Here is a 19,714-nt window from a genome sequence, read left to right as displayed (position 1 = left end):
CCACCAGCCGTGGCAGATCAACTCGCTCAGCCTCGACCAGCCGTTGCAGATCAACTCGCTCAGCCTCCACCAGCCGTCGCAGATCAACTCGCTCAGCCTCCACCAGCCGTCGCAGATCAACTCGTTCAGCCTCCACCATGACAAACGGAGAAAGGCCCTTGAGTTTCAAGAGGGTGATCATGTATTTATAAGAGTGACTCCGATGACGGGTGTAGGACGTGCTTTGAAATCGAGAAAGTTGACTCCGAAGTTCATTGGTCCGTATCAGATTTCAGAGAGAATCGGAACGGTGGCATATAGAGTTGGCTTGCCACCACATCTATCGAACTTGCATGATGTGTTTCACGTGTCACAACTTCGGAAGTATGTAGCAGATCCTTCACATGTTATTCCGAGAGATGATGTACAGGTTCGGGACAATCTCACAGTTGAGACTTTGCCGTTGAGGATCGATGATCGGAAAGTAAAGGCATTGAGGGGCAAGGAAATACCCTTGGTGAGAGTCGTTTGGGGCGGAGCAACTGGTGAAAGTTTGACTTGGGAGCTGGAAAGTAAGATGAGGGACTCTTATCCTGAGTTGTTTGTTTGAGGTAAGATTTCGAGGACGAAATTCAGTAATTTGGGGAGAGTTGTAACACTCTAATTTTTATTTAATTATTTTTAATTGTGTGGTGTCATTTATGTGATTTTTGGTGATTTATGTAGTGTATATTTATTTATTATATGATTATTTTATTAAATAATTAAAGTAATATAAGAATAGGATTAATTATTATCTTGGGGGTTATGAAATAATTAACATAATTAGTAGGGAGTTAATTGCTAATTAGGGAGTGGGAGGTTACATTTTGGGAGTTGAGAAAAGGAAAGAAAAAGAGAGAAAACAGTTTTACGTGAAAACAGTCTGGTTTTGGGAGAAAAGCTAGTGCAAGGGAGAGAAGCTTAGGAATCATTGCTGCTGTATTTTTTCTGCAATTCTAAGGTAAGGGTGAGGTTTACCGCAATTATATAGATTCTGAATGTTGATTGTGTTCTAACAGGTTTATGTGAGGATTTGGGAGAAATTGGGTTTTTGTTGATTAAGGAGTTTTGGGTGTAGGAATCATAGAATTGATGGTAGAAATGGGTTCTGGGTGCATAAAACCTTTCATTTCATATCTGTAAACTAATTTGGGGAGTGATTTGAGGAAAAATGGGATTTTTGGGAAAAACCTGCATTCTGCCCGTACAGAAGTTCATCGCTCGCCTCGCGAGTAGCCATTACTCGCCATAGCGAGTGAACAACTTCATCGCTCGCCTCGCGAGTGATACAGCTCGCCATGGCGAGTAACCTTGTAAAAATCTGGATTTTGAAAAAGTTGTTATAAGCCGTATTTTGGGTAGTTTCGTGTACCTAGATGATTCTTAAGAGGACTAGAGCAAGTTTTAAGTGTAAAAGATGATTAGGGAGCTTAGAATTGAGGTTTGAGTGAGAAAAATGTCATTTTTTCCCGAGAGCACCATATTTCTGTTCGCCTCGAGTTCGCCTCCAACTCGCCATGGCGAGTACCTGTTTTTCTGAGCTCGCCATAGCGAGTAGATGAGCTCGCGAGGCGAGCTTCCCAGTATTTGGTTGGTTAATTTCTGTTGTTGTTTGGATTGTGTATTTGGTTGAATTATTGCATGGCTTGTATGCTGATATATATTTCCCTGGACGTTTTGGTTGGTTTTGATGAATGGATGCTGACTGAATGAATGTTGTATTTAATTAAATTCCCTTAAAGGTGTAAGTTGGTTGGTGAATCATATATACGTATATGTCTAGGTTGGTTGGTATGTAGATATACTCTATGGGGATTAGTTGCATTAACATAACAGTGGGAGAGCTTCGGCTCTGGAATGCTTAGTCGTTCAAAGTGGTGGAGTACTAGTTACTCAAAGTGGTGTAGTGGTGAGGACTTATGTCCTGTTGAGAATGCTTTAACCATTCGACAGCGGTGTGGGTCACGGCCCTGATTTTTGGTACCACATGCATGGGTGTTTAGAGGAGTCTTAGTGGAGTGGTGATAAGTTGTATATATTGTTGAGAGGTGTATGAATTAATATTGAGATAAGATGCGAAAATGATGTTATATAAACAATAATAATGTTGATGATTTATGATAGGGTGTTAGATTCAATTGATGTATTCTTTATCTATATTTTGTTGTGAATCTCACCCCTTCTGCTTGAAAATGTTGCCCTTCCTATGGGTAACTTGCAGGTGATCCTGAGTAGTTGGTGGTGGCTCAAGTGTCTAGGGCTCTGATACGTGGGATGGGATTTTATTGTTTAAATTCATTCTATGTATCAAATTTTGGTTAATGTTGTTGTAGCCCTATGATTGATGGAATATTTTATGTTGAGGCTTAATGCCAAGATTATTTTGGATAATGGAGTTTAATTTAAAGATTATTCCGCTGCAGTTTAATGAAGGATGTTGTTAAATAGTTTTAATCTATTTAAGAATTTATATTTTGTAGTGTGACATGCCGTTTAACGTGGAACTCTGATTTTATAATTATAATTAAATTGATTTTGGGAAACGGGGTGTTACACGTGGCAGATCAACTCGGTCATTGTTTCCAATTTGTATGAATGAATGAATGAATGACAATTATCTGTTTTAAATCCTTTATTAATGAATTGAAATAACTGTTACAGCGATTGTGATTGGGAATGAATATGGAAATGGATTTTTATGAACCCAATTTATTAACTATTAAATGGATCTGAGTAGTCAATACCATAACCCTATCTAACATTCTGAAATGGATCTGACAGTAAAAGGTACTGATATTGATTGAAATTTCAAAGGGAAAATCACTTTGGCTAACCGAGCATTTATAATTTCAAGAACCTTTCTGATGTATCTTTCCTGATTAAGTTTATATGTGTTGTTGGTATTTATTTCGAAAGAAGACGAGACCAATGAGTTCTACGAGTTGACTGATAAAGATTATTACAAACTCTTGGCTACTAAAAAGGAAGGTAAAATTGATCCTCATCCTTGTATTTGATGAATAAATGACTCTATAGACGATAGTTTAGATATAGTAGTTGTCAAGGGATGTGTCCTTTAAATATCCCCTTCATGGCATTGTTATTTAAATTATATGTATAGATAAAATTTTGAAGACTCGAAATCTAAGGTAATTAGATTTTTCTGACCATTATATATATTGACAATTTTTAAAATAAACAAAATCAGCAAAGGGTAATCTTATCTTATCATTTGATTTGATCTTGTTTTTTAGGCTGTATTTAGAGTTTGTTTTCCTGATAATCACACGTTGGAAGCTACATTTAATCCATCAGAAACTATCCAAAGTTTAGTTGATCTACTCAATAAAGTGATTGCATAACCAGAGAAGCCATTTGATTTTGTAAGCTTGTTATATCCTGTAATTTGAACTTATCTCACAAGTTGATTTTATTGCGCACTGAACTTAAACGAATCACATGCGCCTTTTATTATGCAGATACTATTACGCCCAAGAAGAAGCTAATCAAAGATGTTTCACAGGATTTCTATACTGCTGGATTTTGTCCTGGTGCCATTGTGTACTTCTCGTATGATGTTTCTAAAGGTGAGTTCCTTGTGTGAGAAGGATTATTTTCCAAAACACGTCTCGCTTTGTGAATTTACAGTTTGATTTATTATACATGTTCAGTTGTTCATGTCTATCTAGTGGGAAAATACTTTCTTATTGATGTTCATTCCTTTGTCACAACTTCTATTAGAACTATTGTTCTGTACAATGATAGCTTTAGATATGAAAAGTAAAATCACTTCTATTAAGTACCTAGACTGTGACTGTTCGAAGCAAAGTACCTTAAATAGGTTTTCAGAATTTTATTAAGCACTTCTGACTAGACATGTAACTCAGGATCTTCATACTTCCTTGACAATGCATCTGCCCCCGTTCGAAGCCCCCGACTGTATAGATGATATCAAACTCATACCCTAGCAATTTAACTAACCTATTATGTTGGCTCTGACTGTGTGGTTATTCTCTGTTCTAGCAAGTATCTTAAACTCTTCTTGTTAATGTACACTTGAAATTTCCTTTCAAGTAGACAATGCCTCTATATCTGTCGTTGTTAATTTAACTTTAGGCCTATATATTTTGAGTCAGTCCTGATATCTGTTTTTATTATATTATCGGCAAATGTTAATATATTAGTTATGTGTATTTTCTCTTACACGATGTCTGAACTCTAATTCTTTAAGCTCTTTCATTTATTAACTTGATATTAATGGAATATACATAGGTGATAGCAGCCATGATGGACCTTACCTATTAGAAGGGGTGATGTCCTTGAAGGGTTTGGATGGATGTTGCTCAATGCTAATGATCAAGGTGGTGCCTCTTGAGCTTGCAACACAACGATCACTTGCTTCCGAGAGAGACTGAGACGCATGTGACTTTTTTTTTGGTTTAATTGATCATTTAGTCTCTTAACTTAATTCTTTTTTTCGAATTGATCATTTAATTATTAAACGTTTCAATTTGGTCATTTATCTTTGTTTTCATCATCAATTTAGTCCCATTTTATTTATTTTAAACCACTTAAAAAGAATTTAGTCCCATCAAGAATTATTTCCATACCGTTAACAACAACAAAAAAAGAAGAAGAGTGAGCATAGATTTTATATACTGATTACGAGTGAGCATAGATTTTATATACTGATTGCATGCATCTTCAGGAAACATAATCCATATATTTTTAAATCACACGAAACACATAACCATATAAATCTCAACGAAACAAAAAGGAAAAGTGAAGAACAAATTTTTAGGGCTTAATCATAATTGATTTGAATGTAATGCATCAGAAAAAAAAATCAGAAATTCAGATAAAAAAAAGCTCTATAAGATGGGTTTTCAGAAAATCTTTCACACTAACATCAAACTGTAAGATGGGTTTACTAACTGGGAAAAAAGCTTTGTATCTCTTCCAATTTCACTCTAATCTCTTCCATCATCATAAGTTTATAAGCGGATGAGTTTATAATGAATAGTTTAGATAGGATCAAAATTCCATTTTTTTTAATTAGATGTCCCAAAAAAAAAAGTTGAATAAGAGAAGAAAAAACCATTTTTAGAATAGAGGACCAAGACTTAATTTTTTCTCTCTCTAAAACCGGGTACCCGACCCACCCACCTATAAAATCAAATAGAAAGGAAATTAATCGGATTTGTACCCGACCCACGAAGCTACCCGCCCATTCACCCAACGCGGATCTGTATAAAAAAGGTGAGATATCATAGAGAATTAGGGTTTCTCTGCTTGTTTCATTCCATACCATAGCTCACACCTCCTTCGATCTCTGTAAAAATGGTACTCTTTCTCTCCTTCTTCATCATCCAATCCATTTCTAAACATTTCTTTCTACTTTCAATTTTTTGTTGAATATCAAAAATATTCATTAGTTTTATGTTGAATCTGTACTTTATTTTTTGCAGACTAAGAGAACAAAGAAGGCTGGCATCGTTGGCAAATACGGTATGTCTGTAATCTGACAACTTCTCTGTGTTTTCATTACTGTCATTTGCTTGCTGTTGCTGTTATGTTCTTCTATGTTGTAAATATATGGTTTAGTTTAAGATGGAATTATTAAGATCTAAATAATTAATCGTATGAAAATTTGCCTGAAAGCTTGCTGTTTAAAATACTTAATACTTAATTTGATCCATGTAACCACCCCCACGTGAGATTAACTGTTGTTGTTGTTGTTGATGTTGTATAGTGAACGTTTGGATTGGTTTATGTTTGAGCTTATGCAAATAAATAACCTTTTCTGTAAGGTATTGTATGTAAAAACAGCTTATGAAGTTACTGTTCTCATCAGTGAGAACTTATAAATTAACATAAAAAGCTTATTTATTTGCATAAGCTAAAAAAATAAGCCAATCCAAACAGGCCCTAGGTAGTTACATTCTAGGTGGTTTAATATTTTGGGGGTAAAATTGATGTTCCTGGACTGTTACCCAATTCATGAAATGTATTTGTAGAGCACTATTCCTTTTGTTTTTTTTTACATAAAATATGTAGTGGATTTATTTCTAACTCTTCAAGGAGAAGTTTGTTGATTTCTGATAATTTAATTTGTTTATTTTCTTGTATGATATTAGGTACCCGTTATGGTGCTAGTTTGCGTAAGCAGATTAAAAAGATGGAAGTCAGTCAGCACAGTAAATTTTTCTGTGAATTTTGTGGAAAGGTAAGCCTTATGTAATATTGTATATCATCTGTCAAATATCAAATCATTTTTCAAAATGTTGAGTTCTGATGATCAATTACTTATTGCAGTATGCTGTGAAGAGAAAGGCTGTAGGAATATGGGGATGCAAGGATTGCGGTAAAGTGAAAGCAGGCGGAGCTTACACTTTGAAGTAAATATTCTTGTTCCTTTTCTCAGGGTTTTATTTATTTTTCTTTTCTGAAAGGCAGCCTCATGACGTTGTTCTCATTATTTTGACAGCACTGCAAGTGCTGTGACTGTTCGGAGCACCATCAGGAGGCTGAGGGAACAAACTGAAAGTTAAGCTACAAGCTCTTGATACTAGCTTCTTCTTTAAATTAAGTTTAGCTGATTTTTGCTGAGAACTACATTGATTGTACTCAAGTTAAACTTCTATTTTGAGTTCTATCTGAGATGATTTTAATATTAATAGTTTGCTACTCTTCATGTTAGAGCAAGTACCTTTGTTGTTTCCTTTCATTATCTGCAAACACCTAATAGATTCTTTCGATGCTTGTCAATCTAAAGATTAGTTGCCTAGTGTTTATCTTGTTTTGATGAGCTTGTTTTTATTCGTGATTCTGTTGAGGCCGTGGTACATTATAATATTTTGGCCTTTTGATTATAGAATACGCAAAGGTTTTGAAGGGTTAAAGGTAACACTTAGTACAACGATTTTGAAGGGTTAAAGTTAAGGGTGTGCATGGTTTTAGACCAAACCAAACCATATTTATGGTTTCAGTTTGGTTTCTAAACCCATTTTAATAAAAACCGGTTTTTTTGTAAATACAGTTTGGATCTAGTTTAAGACCAGTTTAAACCGGTTCAAACCCGGTTTTCAGCAGAAAGATGTTTTTTATTTTTTTAACAAGTTTTAAAACCGGTTTTTTCCTAATCTTAACCTGCGTTTCTCCCTCACCCACCATTTCATCTCTGTCACATCTTCCTTCATTGATCTTCCATGTAGGCTCAAAAATCCACTTACCATACCTGCCTTTTCCAAATCGTTCTTAGCATTACTATTGACTGATTTGTGATCTGTGAGAAGAAGATTTGCGATCTGTGAGAAGAGGAAGAAGTGATTTTCTCAATTATTGAACAAGAAAAGCCATTCGCGCATTCTGAGAAGAAGCGATTTTCTGGAAAGAGAATTGTGAAGCAGTTTTGCAGAAGATACGATGCATTCTGATTTGGAATAAACCGGTTGTAAACTAATGGTAAACTGGTTTGTGTTAAATGGACTGGGTTGGTTTTCTTATAAAGTGGGCTGGGCTTTAACAAAAGGGTTTGGATATTGATTTGGTTGTGGTTAACCAAATTATTTGCACACCCCTAGTTAAAGTATCACTGCTTAGTAGAACAATCATGGTTCTGGTTTGCTCTTTTCGCTTATATAACATGTAGCCCTGCACAATCAATTAAGGTCTAACTTGGGTGCATTAGATTAAATTTGACGTTTTTCATTTTGTATAAGGTGTACCAATTTGTTTGTCTTGAGTTAACTTTCTTTCTAACCAAATTTATATCTAGAAAAGTTTAATTGAATGGGGTCTGTTTCATGTTTACTTGATTCATTAGGAATAAGGGTGGGAGTTTTATTCCCAGGTATTTTAAGAAATGTTTTATCCGGCCCTTCTTTGGAATTTTTTTTCTATTCCCATGAATTTTTATATCAAGAATATAATTTAATAAAAACTCAGTTCTATAATTTATTTTCAGGAATTTTTCAAGGAAAATGCTTTCTTTTACGAAAACTATTAAGCACGAAACCAACTAACGCTTGGTTTTAAGCTATTTTTATCCACCGTACTCCTTGAATTCTGTCAAATAACAAATGAATATTTGTTGATTGTTCATTAAAATAGCTCATTCTTGCGTTACATGATTCGTAAGAAATAGTAGTCCTCATTTTTCAATATGGAAGCATATTTCTTTTTACAAGTCATTGACAGAACAACGGTGTAAAATTGATCCATATGCTAATAATTTGAATTTCCAACGTTTATTTTGAGTCGCAAATTTTGGCATGAGAAAAAGGTCACAACAGATTAATCTACTATGAAGGAAAAGTACACATAAGCTACAAATTGAATACTAGTTCATGTACTAGCTTTGTTTTCCTTTGAGGATTTTTTTCGTCAAAGTAAAAATTTAACAAGTTGGAAACACTGTTGGGGTTATAGACAAAAAAAACCGTGTATTTACATTGACTAAGTATAGGGTGTTTGGTTTTAAGTTTAGATACATTAGAAGTGTTTTTCAAGTGCCAGAAATAATTTCAACTCTAAATATGTTTGGAATTTTTTTTTTGGGGAAATCGATTTTGGAGACTAAACAATTCTATTTGAAACTACTATTTGTAACTTTTTTTATTTTTGAATTGATTCTTTTTTTTTTTGTCTAATTTTTTGAATTGATTCTAACATACATACATTTATAATTCAACTCACTTTTACATGAATATATCAAAAAACAAACCACTTTCGTCGGTGGACTTGGTGACTTGAAACAAGATAAAAGTAAACTGAAGCGCCCGTTGGTGGACTTGGTGACTTGAAACCAGATAAAAAGTAAACTCAAGCACCCGTTGGTGGACTTGGTGACTTGAAACAAGATAAAAAGTAAACTCAAGCGCCCGTTGGTGGATTTGGTGACTTGAAACAAGATAAAAAGCTAAAGTCAAGCGCCCGTTGGTGGACTTGGCGACTTGAAACAAGACAACAAGTAAACTCAAGCGTCCGTTGGTGGACTTGGTGACTTGAAACAAGATAAAAGTAAACTAAAGCACCCGTTGGTGGACTTGGTGACTTGAAACAAGTAAAAAGTAAACTCAAGCGCCCGTTGGTGGACTTGGTGACTTGAAACAAGATAAAAAGTAAACTCAAGCGTTCGTTGGTGGACTTGGTGACTTGAAACAAGATAAAAAGCTAAACTCAAGCGCCCGTTGGTGGACTTGGTGACGTGAAACAAGATAAAAAGTAAACTCAAGCCCCCGTTGATGGACTTGGTGTGACTTGAAACAAGATAAAAAGTTAAACCTACAACTCAATTTTAGTTAGAATAAATTTTACAGAGTCAATTTACTCCAAATCAATTCTTGTCTAATCTCAACCAATATACCGCATGAATAGAGACAATATTACGTTTTTCTGCAGCTGAAAGATTATATATCTTTCGAATGTAGAAAATATTTAGTTATGAATACATAGTAAGAAGATTGGAAAGTTAGTAATCACATAGCAATGAGGCTAACAAACTCAAAGGACATGCAGTGTGATGACTCCAGCAGGTAACCTATATCAATCTATACAATGAATGATGTGTAAGGAAGACATGAGATTGTTTGAAAGCACTTAGAGCATCAGACTTTTGCTTCAAAAAATAGATCCATGTAAAGTGTCAACAAAAATAATGTGATAGTTGTAGCTGCAAGAGGAAGTGAAGGGTAAGAGAACCCAAAGATAACAGTGAATGGCTTCAAAGGGCTGATTATAAGACTAAGCGAGGAAGGGGCATGTAATCTATGCGATTTTCCGATGAAACAAAAGGAGCATAAATGTATTTTTGCTCTTACCCCTCAGCTTCAAGATCGATCCCCATTGCAGCTTGGTTTTTTTGGTACATATGCTTGGGAAAACAAAAGAAAGAAAAAAACTTAACCCCGAGTATAAAGAACCCTAAAAAAATCACTTAAAAGAAAAGAATTGAAGTCTTCCGATAGAAAGTCTCAAATCTATCAAAATATTATTGTAGATGTTTTACTTTCATGAAAATCTTATGAGCGCATTTGCCTCTTGTTCGCAAGAATCGCAACTCATTGTCATTGAATGTTAGAACCTTTTTTTGTCGGGCCCTTCTATTGTAATTCATTCATTCTGCCCCTCAGAAAAATTGGTAACACCAAGACATTTATGATTCATCGATTGATATCAAGTGTTTAAACCGTGTTTATTTGAAGTGTACAAAAGTTACTACTATGCTTAAAGTTTATTGTAAGAGAGAAGTATAGGCACAGAGAAATAAGACACTAATGGCAATATGACCTATAGTGTGTATTTGAATTTTGATGACTTACTTTGTTGGCGACTAATGTGTTTAAGCTTGTTGACGCATATAGTTTTAAGTAAAAGTATTGCATTTAACCACACACAAAAAGTTGTGTGTATTCTAGAAACCAAAGCCTTTACCCCATGAAAATTGTAAAGCTTAAGAAATTTACTCCATTTAATTTGCAAAATAATAATTCTGTTCTTTTTTTTTTTTGGAAAATGTTAATTTAGAACTATTACAACCTTGCAACAAAAAAATAAACTTTAGTCATAGCATAATGAATACTCCATTGACATATTGATGGATCAAAACAAATATATAACTTCTACAACATTGATATTAAATGCGAATAGTTTATAAACTAGCTTATAGTAGATAAGTTAGTTAATTGAATTTATAGTATTTAGTGAAGTTAACGATTGAACTAGCATAAAATGCAAAATAACATAAAAAACGATATGTTTAATTAACATTATTTTTAAAAAAAATAAGAGATGACCGGGTAAAATAGAGAGAAAAAGTTGTAAGCTATCAGATTTAAGCAATAAGCTAATTCAATTAACTTATCAAGTAAGTTAGAAGGTAATAACAGTAAGCTATAATCTCATGAGGAAGAAAAAAATGAAACAAGTCTGTTTTTCTCATATAAGCTTATAGACTATAAGCTTAAAATCCAGCATTGGCAAACAGAGCCTTAATCTAACCATTACTAAGGGATAGTTTTCAGTTTATGCAAGAAAAAATAAAGGCAGAGATAACTTCCTAATACTACTAATAAACAAATTAACATTTTCAAATGTTAAATTTCCTCTAATGTCAATTTCGGTGGGCTGCCTCCATACAAAGTTGGCTTTAAACTAGAACCAACAAGTGGACGGTAAAATTGTACGTGTTAGATTAATCGGTCCTTGGGACGAATCTTGAATTTGAAGTACAAAAAAGAAAAGAAAAAACTAAAATTTCCAAAATTTAAAAAGCAGGGGAGCCAATATATTATTGTAAGAAGATTGTGCACAGTTGAGGATTCATTCATACATACATGAATATACTTATAACCCAAAAAAAATTACAATTTGAGTAAACCAAATTGAAACAAAGCCTGAAGAATTCTCACACAGCAAGTTTGATATCACCCAAATCAAGTTGAGAAGCAATTTCCTCAAGTTTCTTCTTAACACTCATATCAATAAACTTAGACCCAGAATTACCATACCTGACAGTAAAACCCGCCACTAAACTCGGGTCAAGATTGGTTTTAATCCTCACATTCTTCGCCCCAGTAAGTTTCTGCACCTGTTTCGCAATCTGCGCCAAATGCTGAGACTCCAATTTCACCACTGAAGTCACCACAACAAGCTCTGTGTCAGTTAAAGTATTGTAATGAAGTTCGAATTCCTTGACGATTTCGAGGATGATGTCGATTCTGTTGGCTTCGATGAGGAGGTTGAGGAAGTTTTGTGTGTGTGGTTGGAAGCTAGAGGAAGTAGCGAATTCAGCAATGAGATTGCGTTTGGTGGAGTCTTCGACAGTTGGGCTGGAGAAATAGTCGAACACCTTGGGGTCGGTGAAGAGTTCTTCGATTTTGTCGATGTCTGCAGTGGTGGCGTCGAGGGTGTTGTTGGATTTGGCTAAATCGGCTAATGCGCTGGCGTAGCTGGCGGCGGCTGGGGAGTTCATTGTGGAGCCGAGTGCGCCGCCGCCGGTGCGGCGGGGTTTGGTTTTGGAGAGTTTGAGTTTTGGGGAGGTGAAGGTGGTGCGGGATAGGATGAGGTTGAGGATGGGTTTTGGGGTGAGGGTTGTTGTGGTTTTGGGGATTGATTTGGAGTAGATTGAAGCTGTGGTGTGTTGTAGAGACGCCATTGTTGGCGTTGGTAGATGAAGAAGAAATTAGTGTGGTGTGGTTAGTGAAATGAAATGAAGAGAGTGTTTTGTTTGCGTTTCTTTGTTTTGTATTTGCTGTGATTGGTGGGAAGAAGAAGGTGTGATACTGATAGCATTGAGTGGAGAGGAACACGATGGCCTCTTATTTGAGGGATAAGATAATGGCAATCTAACGTGTGGACGTATTTGGGAGAGAAGAGGATTTGGTTTTCAAATTTCCTACTTTGTCTTTTTTTCCACAAGATCCTACTTTGTGTTATAAATAAAATAAAATAAACCAATATGAAATAAATGATCCTACTTTGTCTTTTTTTTTTTTTTTTTATATCTATATATTTTTTTTCAAAAAAATATAGATATAAAAAAAAAAAAAAAAATTAAGGTTGTTCCACTCTACACTCAAGTACACTGCGTCATATTTTGAGGTATTGTTCGTTTTTGATCATTGAAGGAGCTCTCAAGATTTTACCTTTTATAAAAGGTGTCTTGTTAGATTGATGAGTGTGGATGTTGTATATATTACTATTGACATCGACTGTCAAACAATGTGAGACTTTAAGGTGTACTAGAACTATTGTGGTGTGGCGTACTTGAGGTTGGAAAGCAATATTGATGAATTCACTAGGGGAGCAGACCCATGAACTCTCTCCCTTAACCTCGACTGAGGGGGCAACTGTTTCGATACACCTTAAAACCTTACATTGTTTGTGAATCGAAGCTAAGGGTAGTTTATATACAGCAATCACACTCCTCAATCCAACGAGATATATTTTATAAATGACAAAATCATGAGGGCTCACTCAACGACCCAAATCAGACAATATCTCAAAATATGTATTTAAAATAATTAAAATTTATATAGCTGATCGAATTTATTTTACTATTAATTATTTATGAGCATGTAACTATGTAAGGTTCTTTAATGCATTGTCATGTCATGCTCTTGGGTGAAACTAATCAATTTTTGGCCGATACTCGTATATTTTAAATATGAAGAAGTGGAGAGTTGAAGTTCAAACTCCAACCCCTATATAATATTGTCATTGTAACTATTAACTGAGTCGTGCTTACCCGACGAGACTTAATGTAATTTTTTTAAAATTAAAATGACGGGCTAATGGATTAATGTGAATAGTTGGGGGGAAAAAAACTTTCTATAACTAGCGATGAATTTCCCATATACGGGTTTTAACTACTCACATAAAATCCGTGCTATTATCTATCAAGAATGAGTCCTAACTCTTACGGAATGACATAAGGAAATTGAAAAGAGATAGATTGAGGATTTAGAGGATCGTTTCTTTTTATTTTTTGAACACTAAATGATAATTCATTCAAAGGACAGTTGTTAACTGGATTGCAATCAGGTTAAATCAAAAGTGTTTGGATATTCTTCATTCACTAAACCAACATCTAGAACCTGTTTGTCACCTTAAAAATCTTCCATACACGATCAATAACAATAAAGAGAAGAGAATTTAGTCTTTTTATCTATCCAGTTATGGGTTAAATTGGTTATTGTTGCATGCACATTTCAATTACAAGTGATCTCAATAAGGTCGAATTTGATCATCGGATTGGAAGATCAATAAAAGCGTGGAGGGGGTTGCAAAAGATGGCACTCCAACAAATACATGTGTCATTTTAACTCTGAAAGCTTGGAAGCTCATTCTACACAAAGAAACTAAACATAGACAGTTATAACAGCATGAGACTCAAACTAAAGTTTAATACCTTGTCTAGCAACTTTTAGGGAGGACGTCGGAGACTGGGAGCCAACAATGGATGGGAGAACAGAGTATGCTTTGAAATGGATGGCAAACGAGAATTGCAATCACATAGAACAGCCTATTTGGGCGGCCATAGGGAAAATCACAATCACATAGGATAGTCCAAAGTATTCTCACAATCACATAGGACCGTTTCTACTCTACCATCATATATCAGAGTAAATTCCTCTTTTCATTATATGAGAATTGCAAGATGTCTATAGTTTTGTCTTGAATATGAATCCTAGAAAAATTAGATATTACAAACTCCTAATACCATACTTGCAGAGATCCAATGCGGAGACCTTAGATGGGGGTTTAATTTAGGTTTATGGTATGATTGCACACAACATAATGAAGGGCCAAAATGTGTCATGACTCTTATCTTTGTTGCTAGTTTTGTTTGAGGAGAAAATTAAATATATTTCAAGTATTCAGAATTGTCACAGCCATCATCTTCCGTTAATTCTGATCCTTAAATATAGTTACAACAAACACTGAATACATGTTTCAAATCTAATGATCCTCATATTTCAGATGAATTTCACTCATCAGTGGTTGGTGTTTCCTGACCTGCATAATCATAACCAAGGAAAATATTTGCATCAAAGTTATATTCAAGAGCTACTACATATTGGGTAGAGACATGAAACACAAATATAAGGAACATGCAAATTGATAAGTTATTAGTATTGAATCAATATCGGAATTTGGTATACCTAAGCCAACTGAATGAAGTGAAATACACAGACAGAAAACTATGGATAGGAGGCTACCTTTACACCAGCCAATGAAAGTAGCTTGTGAGAGGCAGTATATGTAACATCTGAATTTTCTAATTTCTTCTCCACAAAATAAATAACTTCAGAAACTCCTGACTGCAAGAAAGAATTTAAATATATGATGCACTTCTTCTAAAGAATGAATAAATACCAAGTTAAAAAAGCCCCACATGCATATACAAGTGGTGGCAGTGCCAAATATATCCAATTTTTTTATCAACTAGAACAAGATTAAACATGATTATCAGATGATATACGCTCATAAATTATTGCAATTTCTATTAGCCGTCGCTAAAACCACTTAAAAATTAACATCACAAATCACAGTCAAACATTATTTTGTTTCCCTTCCACATAAGAAACCAGCTGAGTGATTTATTGTTTTTTGTCAACAGAGTAAGGAAGTCACGGTATTAGATAAATAATTCTGCCCTATACTTTACCTTGGGTTAGTAAGTTAGTTTGCTTGGTTAGCTTAGTTAGTTGTTTAGCCTAGCCCTCTGATGTATTTTTTGATCTTGGGTTAGTTGGTGTTTTAGCCTAACCCTTTCCTAGTTGTATATATATACTCTATGTTCTCTATTGATGGATTAAGGGATTTCTTTGTAATTCATATCAAGGTTTCCCTCTGTTATATGGTATCAGCCTGCGATATTCTCTTTCTCTTATCTCTTTTCTTCCATGGCAGATCCAGAAGATAGTGACGGTTCCACCATTCCCACTGTTAATCAATCTTCCGAAACAGAATCTTTGTTTTTTTGAATGGCAAATGTTAGTAGCTAGATTGGTTTTTTCACCTTCGTCCGGGTTTGAACTCAGGACCTCGAACTCCTTATCCTTTAGATCAAACCAGTTGAGCGACCCAACCCCAACCCCCACCCCCACTCCCCCCTTCCTAAACAGAATCCTCTGACTCTTGTAAAGATCCCTATTATCTTCGCCCAGGAGATAATCCTGAAGCTACTTGTTACTTCTCCTGATGACCCTTTCCGTGATGCTATCCTCATTTTTCTCACCAGCACAAGAGGTGACATATCCTTTGTTGTCCAGCAGCTCAATCAACATATGTCTAACCCTCTTAATTCTCATCATCATGCTGCAGTCCATATTTTAAGATATCTCAAGAAAAATCCTAGCCTAGGATAACTTTTCCCTGCCTCGTCTCCTTTTCATCTCAAAGCTTTCGGTGATTCCGATAGGGCTACCTGCCCTACTTCTCGAAGATCTGTCACAGGATACTGCATCTTCTTGGGTGACACTCATTTCATGGTGTTCAAAGAAGCAAGCAATTGTATCTCATTGCTCAACAGAAGCTGAATATCGTGCTCTCGCTGCCAGTCTAGGTTACAGTGTCTGACTTATTTACTTAGAGATCTTCAGGTTGCTTCCATTACTCCAGCTTTTCTGTACTGTGACGGCAAATTCACCTGTCATATTGCTGCAAATTCAACCTTTCACGAGCCTATTGAGCATATTGAAATCGGTTGTCACAATGTTCGCGAGAAACTCCAAACAAAACTCTTTCGACTAATGCACATCTCAAGCAAAGATCAATTAGCGGCTACTTTTACAAAACCTCTTGATCCTCAACATTTTCATTCTCTCCTTTCCAAATTCCAAACCAGGAATTATTGACATACACTCTCCACCTTGTGAGGGTATTAGATAAATAAGTTTGTTGTATACTTTACCTTGGGTTAGTTAGTTTGATTGGTTAGCTTAGTTAATTGTTTAGCCTAACCCTATGATTTATTTCTTGATCTTGGGTTAGTTAGTTTACTTAGTCTGTTAGGTTAGTCAGTGCTTTAGCCTATACCCTATGTTCTCTATCAATGATTAAGGGATTTCTTTGTTATTCATGTCAAGGTTTTACTCTGTTATACACATCACTATAGTATGCATCAAATTAAACGAGGCCACCAACCTGGATTATGATCTTGGCGCACTCATTGCAAGGAAACATTGTCACATACAGCCGCTGCATCGATTAAAAAAGAAAATAAGAATATCTTAGTATCAGGTGGTAAAATAAAACTTGATTTAAGAAATATATAAGAAATTTCTTCTAGGTGCTAACTGGTGTAAACAATGGCATGTTATATGTGTGCTAAAACTAATGCCATTGTCCAGGTGTGGAAGTTACAAAAGGAATGTCATAAATAAAGTATAAGGAAAATAATATCCAGAAGCTACGATATGTTAATTAGAGAGGTACAGAGGAACTCACTTGTCCAGCAGCAGAGGCATGGTTTGTGTTAAGAATAGCATTTACTTCAGCATGACAAACATAACTAGAATAGGAAGAACAGAAAAACCATTATCAAAGTCATCCTTATTAATGAAAAGACTTGAGCGAGAACATGATTAAGGTTACAACAAGAGTGAAATATGATTTGAAAACACTCACGGGTACTTGGTCTCCAAAGGATTCCCGGTCCTAGATTTCTGAAACATATAAATAGATTTATCAATCAATGAGAAATTTTAAATGATAGCAAAAGAAAAATAACTCAAACTCCTGCCTTAAACACTTACCTTGGCCCATGGTAGCTTGTCATCAGAACAACCTCTTGGAAATCCATTATAACCAATGCCTGCCACAGAAGGAAAAAAAAACAAGGCATAAAACATGTGTTTCACAAAAATAAATAGATTGGATAAGAGTACAGAATAAACTTACCGAGAATTATATCATCTTGACTCACTAAGCAAGCACCCACCTACATTATCAATAACAACGACACCAATATGCATGACCTTTAAAACCAGCATTGTAATTTATATGCACTATCACTAAAAAAAATTACAAATGCATCCAAACATATTAAATATTTGGTACAATATTTAGGTACTAAGATACTAAAGTATATTTAGAATATGATTTTGATCAGAGATATGTGTATAAATAATTACAAGTGTAGGTGCTATGGAAATTAGGGTCTGTTTGAATTGGCAAAAGCAATTGTGAGGGTGTTTAGAAGAACTTATGACATGTTTATAAGTTGTTTTTGGCTTATTTTCACACGTTCTCCAAAATAGCTTATGAAAACAACTTAGAGCTTATAAAAAAACAATTTAACTTCATTTTATCTTTTGCTGCATAAATATGTTGTGAATAAGAACAAAGATGTGGAGCAAATAACAATGACAACCAACAACAAACAGTTCAAGCAACACTAATCAACTAGCAACTTATGTGTATAGCAAATCCACATTCATAACCAAAGAACAGAGATAAGAGAGTAGAGGAACAAAAACACTAATATAATACTATTATTTCCCAGTTTGCCTTAAATTGACCTTCGTCTGCGGGGAGAATAGCTCTCCAAACCACTACGAGTGAGTCCTTACAGGGAATGTAAAGAGGTTACAAGTAATTAACTTCAACGATAAACCATAATTTCCACCCTTTTCTCAAGTCTATCTTAGTCCACAACAAGATCCTAAGAAAATCAAGAGAGAAAGCTTAAATTCTTCCTCTAATGAGATCTCACTATCCAAGGTGTTTGAAATGTTTTTCTCAAACCCTAGAACCTCACCCAAGAGCTCTCGACACTCAAAACCCTAGCCTTTGTAGGAGTCACACATTGGATAACAAATGGTTTGAACAAGTGTTTATAAATGGGGGCAATCATCACCTCACAAGCCGGTTTTGTGGCGTTGAGTTAGGCTCAAGCACAAGTTCTAAGAGCCTTTTCGTGTTCCCTCTCTCTAAGATTCCATTTTGCGAGTTGTTACAAATGCTATCAAAAAACAACTATTTATAGGTAAAATTACACTGCACAACTCGAGTCAACTTGATTTGAATTATGCATAGCCATGACTCGAATCATGCACTTTCACAAAAAAAATAGTTTATACACTTATGCTATAAGCTTCCAATTGAGCTGTTTATCCAAACAATTTTGCAATAAAATATGACCTGCCTATTAGGGTCTTTGGATCTTTCAGCAGACAAAAACGCAATAGCCATGAAATAATCATCCCAAGACAAGTATCTGCATAAAATCAAATCCGTTAAATAAATACGAGCTACAAAGTAAATAAAAGAAGTTGGAAATGGAATTACCCTTTGCGCTTGGTGGGGTCGAAAGGATCCCCAGAACTTCTAACTCGTGAAGAAGAAGAAGAAGAAGAAGAAGATACGATGCCGTTTTGTGAAGGATTGGTTTTGGATGAGTGAGTTTGAGAGCGGTAGAAGAAATGAAGAGCGATTGCGGAGGCCAAGGCGCCAAACGCAGTTGCGGTGGCCACTAGCGTAACTTCTCGAGAGTTCATGGGGTTTTCAAATCACAATTATGAATGCTTTGGGGTGAAACAGTTTCAATTGTGTTGTGGATTTGTCATGGAAGGTGAATTCAATGGAAATGGTTGAAAGCGGGAATGTGACAGTATTTAGGTCAAGTGCGCGGGAAATTTCCGAGGGATTTTTCATTTACACTTGGATTAAATAATTTAATTTAATAATATGTACATGATACAAGACTTATCTGACTTGTGCATCATAAAATTGGCTTATTTCTATTTATATTTTCTTTAATGGATGTGTTAAAGGGACTCGAGCATTTTTCTTTTGTCTCTGCTATTGTAATGTGATATATTATTGATATTAATATTTTCCTACCTTTAAAAAAAAGATATATTGATATTTTATGTCTGTGAAAAAAATAACTATGTTAGTGCATATGAAATTGACTAGTTGGAGAACTACCAACTTCTCTTTCTCAATAAGGACATCTTTCCACAAAACCTCTTCACCTTGAAGACTTGAGTCTAACGTTGTATCGAATCTCCAATATATGTTTTCCAAATAAAACAACTAAAAAATGCCTAAAGATATATGAAAGAGAATGTCCATGGTAGGCTTAGGCCTATATCTTATCCAACACTAGAAATTACTGAAAAGAAAGCACAAGAAAAATGTAAAAAAAAAAAAATCATTTAGAATTTACTCTTTTGCTTTA

General features: G+C 35.0%; 3 protein-coding genes and 1 long non-coding RNA gene across 4 annotated transcripts; 2 read left to right on the top strand and 2 right to left on the bottom strand.

Annotated features, from left to right (window-relative positions):
- The first annotated feature begins 2,712 nt into the window (after positions 1–2,712).
- Positions 2,713–4,511, top strand: LOC120580320 (uncharacterized). Its single transcript, XR_005646043.1, has 4 exons — positions 2,713–3,009; positions 3,276–3,404; positions 3,501–3,608; positions 4,294–4,511. It is a non-coding gene; the product is annotated as an uncharacterized lncRNA (long non-coding RNA).
- A 700-nt stretch (positions 4,512–5,211) lies between these two features.
- LOC11412025 (60S ribosomal protein L37a) lies at positions 5,212–6,815 on the top strand. The gene is made up of 5 exons (XM_003608771.4): positions 5,212–5,364; positions 5,490–5,529; positions 6,159–6,247; positions 6,337–6,419; positions 6,509–6,815. Exons 1-5 carry the CDS (start codon positions 5,362–5,364, stop codon positions 6,570–6,572), a joined length of 279 nt encoding a protein of 92 aa, XP_003608819.1. The 5' UTR covers positions 5,212–5,361; the 3' UTR covers positions 6,573–6,815.
- A 4,462-nt stretch (positions 6,816–11,277) lies between these two features.
- On the bottom strand, positions 11,278–12,408 carry LOC11407939 (ATP synthase delta chain, chloroplastic). Its single transcript, XM_003608770.4, has one exon. It carries the CDS (start codon positions 12,176–12,178, stop codon positions 11,429–11,431), a length of 750 nt encoding a protein of 249 aa, XP_003608818.1. The 5' UTR covers positions 12,179–12,408; the 3' UTR covers positions 11,278–11,428.
- A 1,734-nt stretch (positions 12,409–14,142) lies between these two features.
- On the bottom strand, positions 14,143–19,144 carry LOC11409501 (deoxycytidylate deaminase). The gene is made up of 9 exons (XM_003608768.4): positions 18,820–19,144; positions 18,673–18,748; positions 17,431–17,470; positions 17,286–17,344; positions 17,158–17,195; positions 16,978–17,041; positions 16,675–16,728; positions 14,745–14,846; positions 14,143–14,541 (listed from the first exon to the last, which is right to left on the bottom strand). Exons 1-9 carry the CDS (start codon positions 19,026–19,028, stop codon positions 14,485–14,487), a joined length of 699 nt encoding a protein of 232 aa, XP_003608816.2. The 5' UTR covers positions 19,029–19,144; the 3' UTR covers positions 14,143–14,484.
- Between the last annotated feature and the right edge of the window lie 570 nt (positions 19,145–19,714).

This window comes from Medicago truncatula, chromosome 4 (genome assembly GCF_003473485.1).
Source record: "Medicago truncatula cultivar Jemalong A17 chromosome 4, MtrunA17r5.0-ANR, whole genome shotgun sequence".
NCBI classification, from domain to species: Eukaryota; Viridiplantae; Streptophyta; class Magnoliopsida; order Fabales; family Fabaceae; genus Medicago; species Medicago truncatula.
The sequence above is the reverse complement of the archived record's forward strand: the minus strand, read 5'-3'. Positions and strand labels throughout refer to the sequence as shown.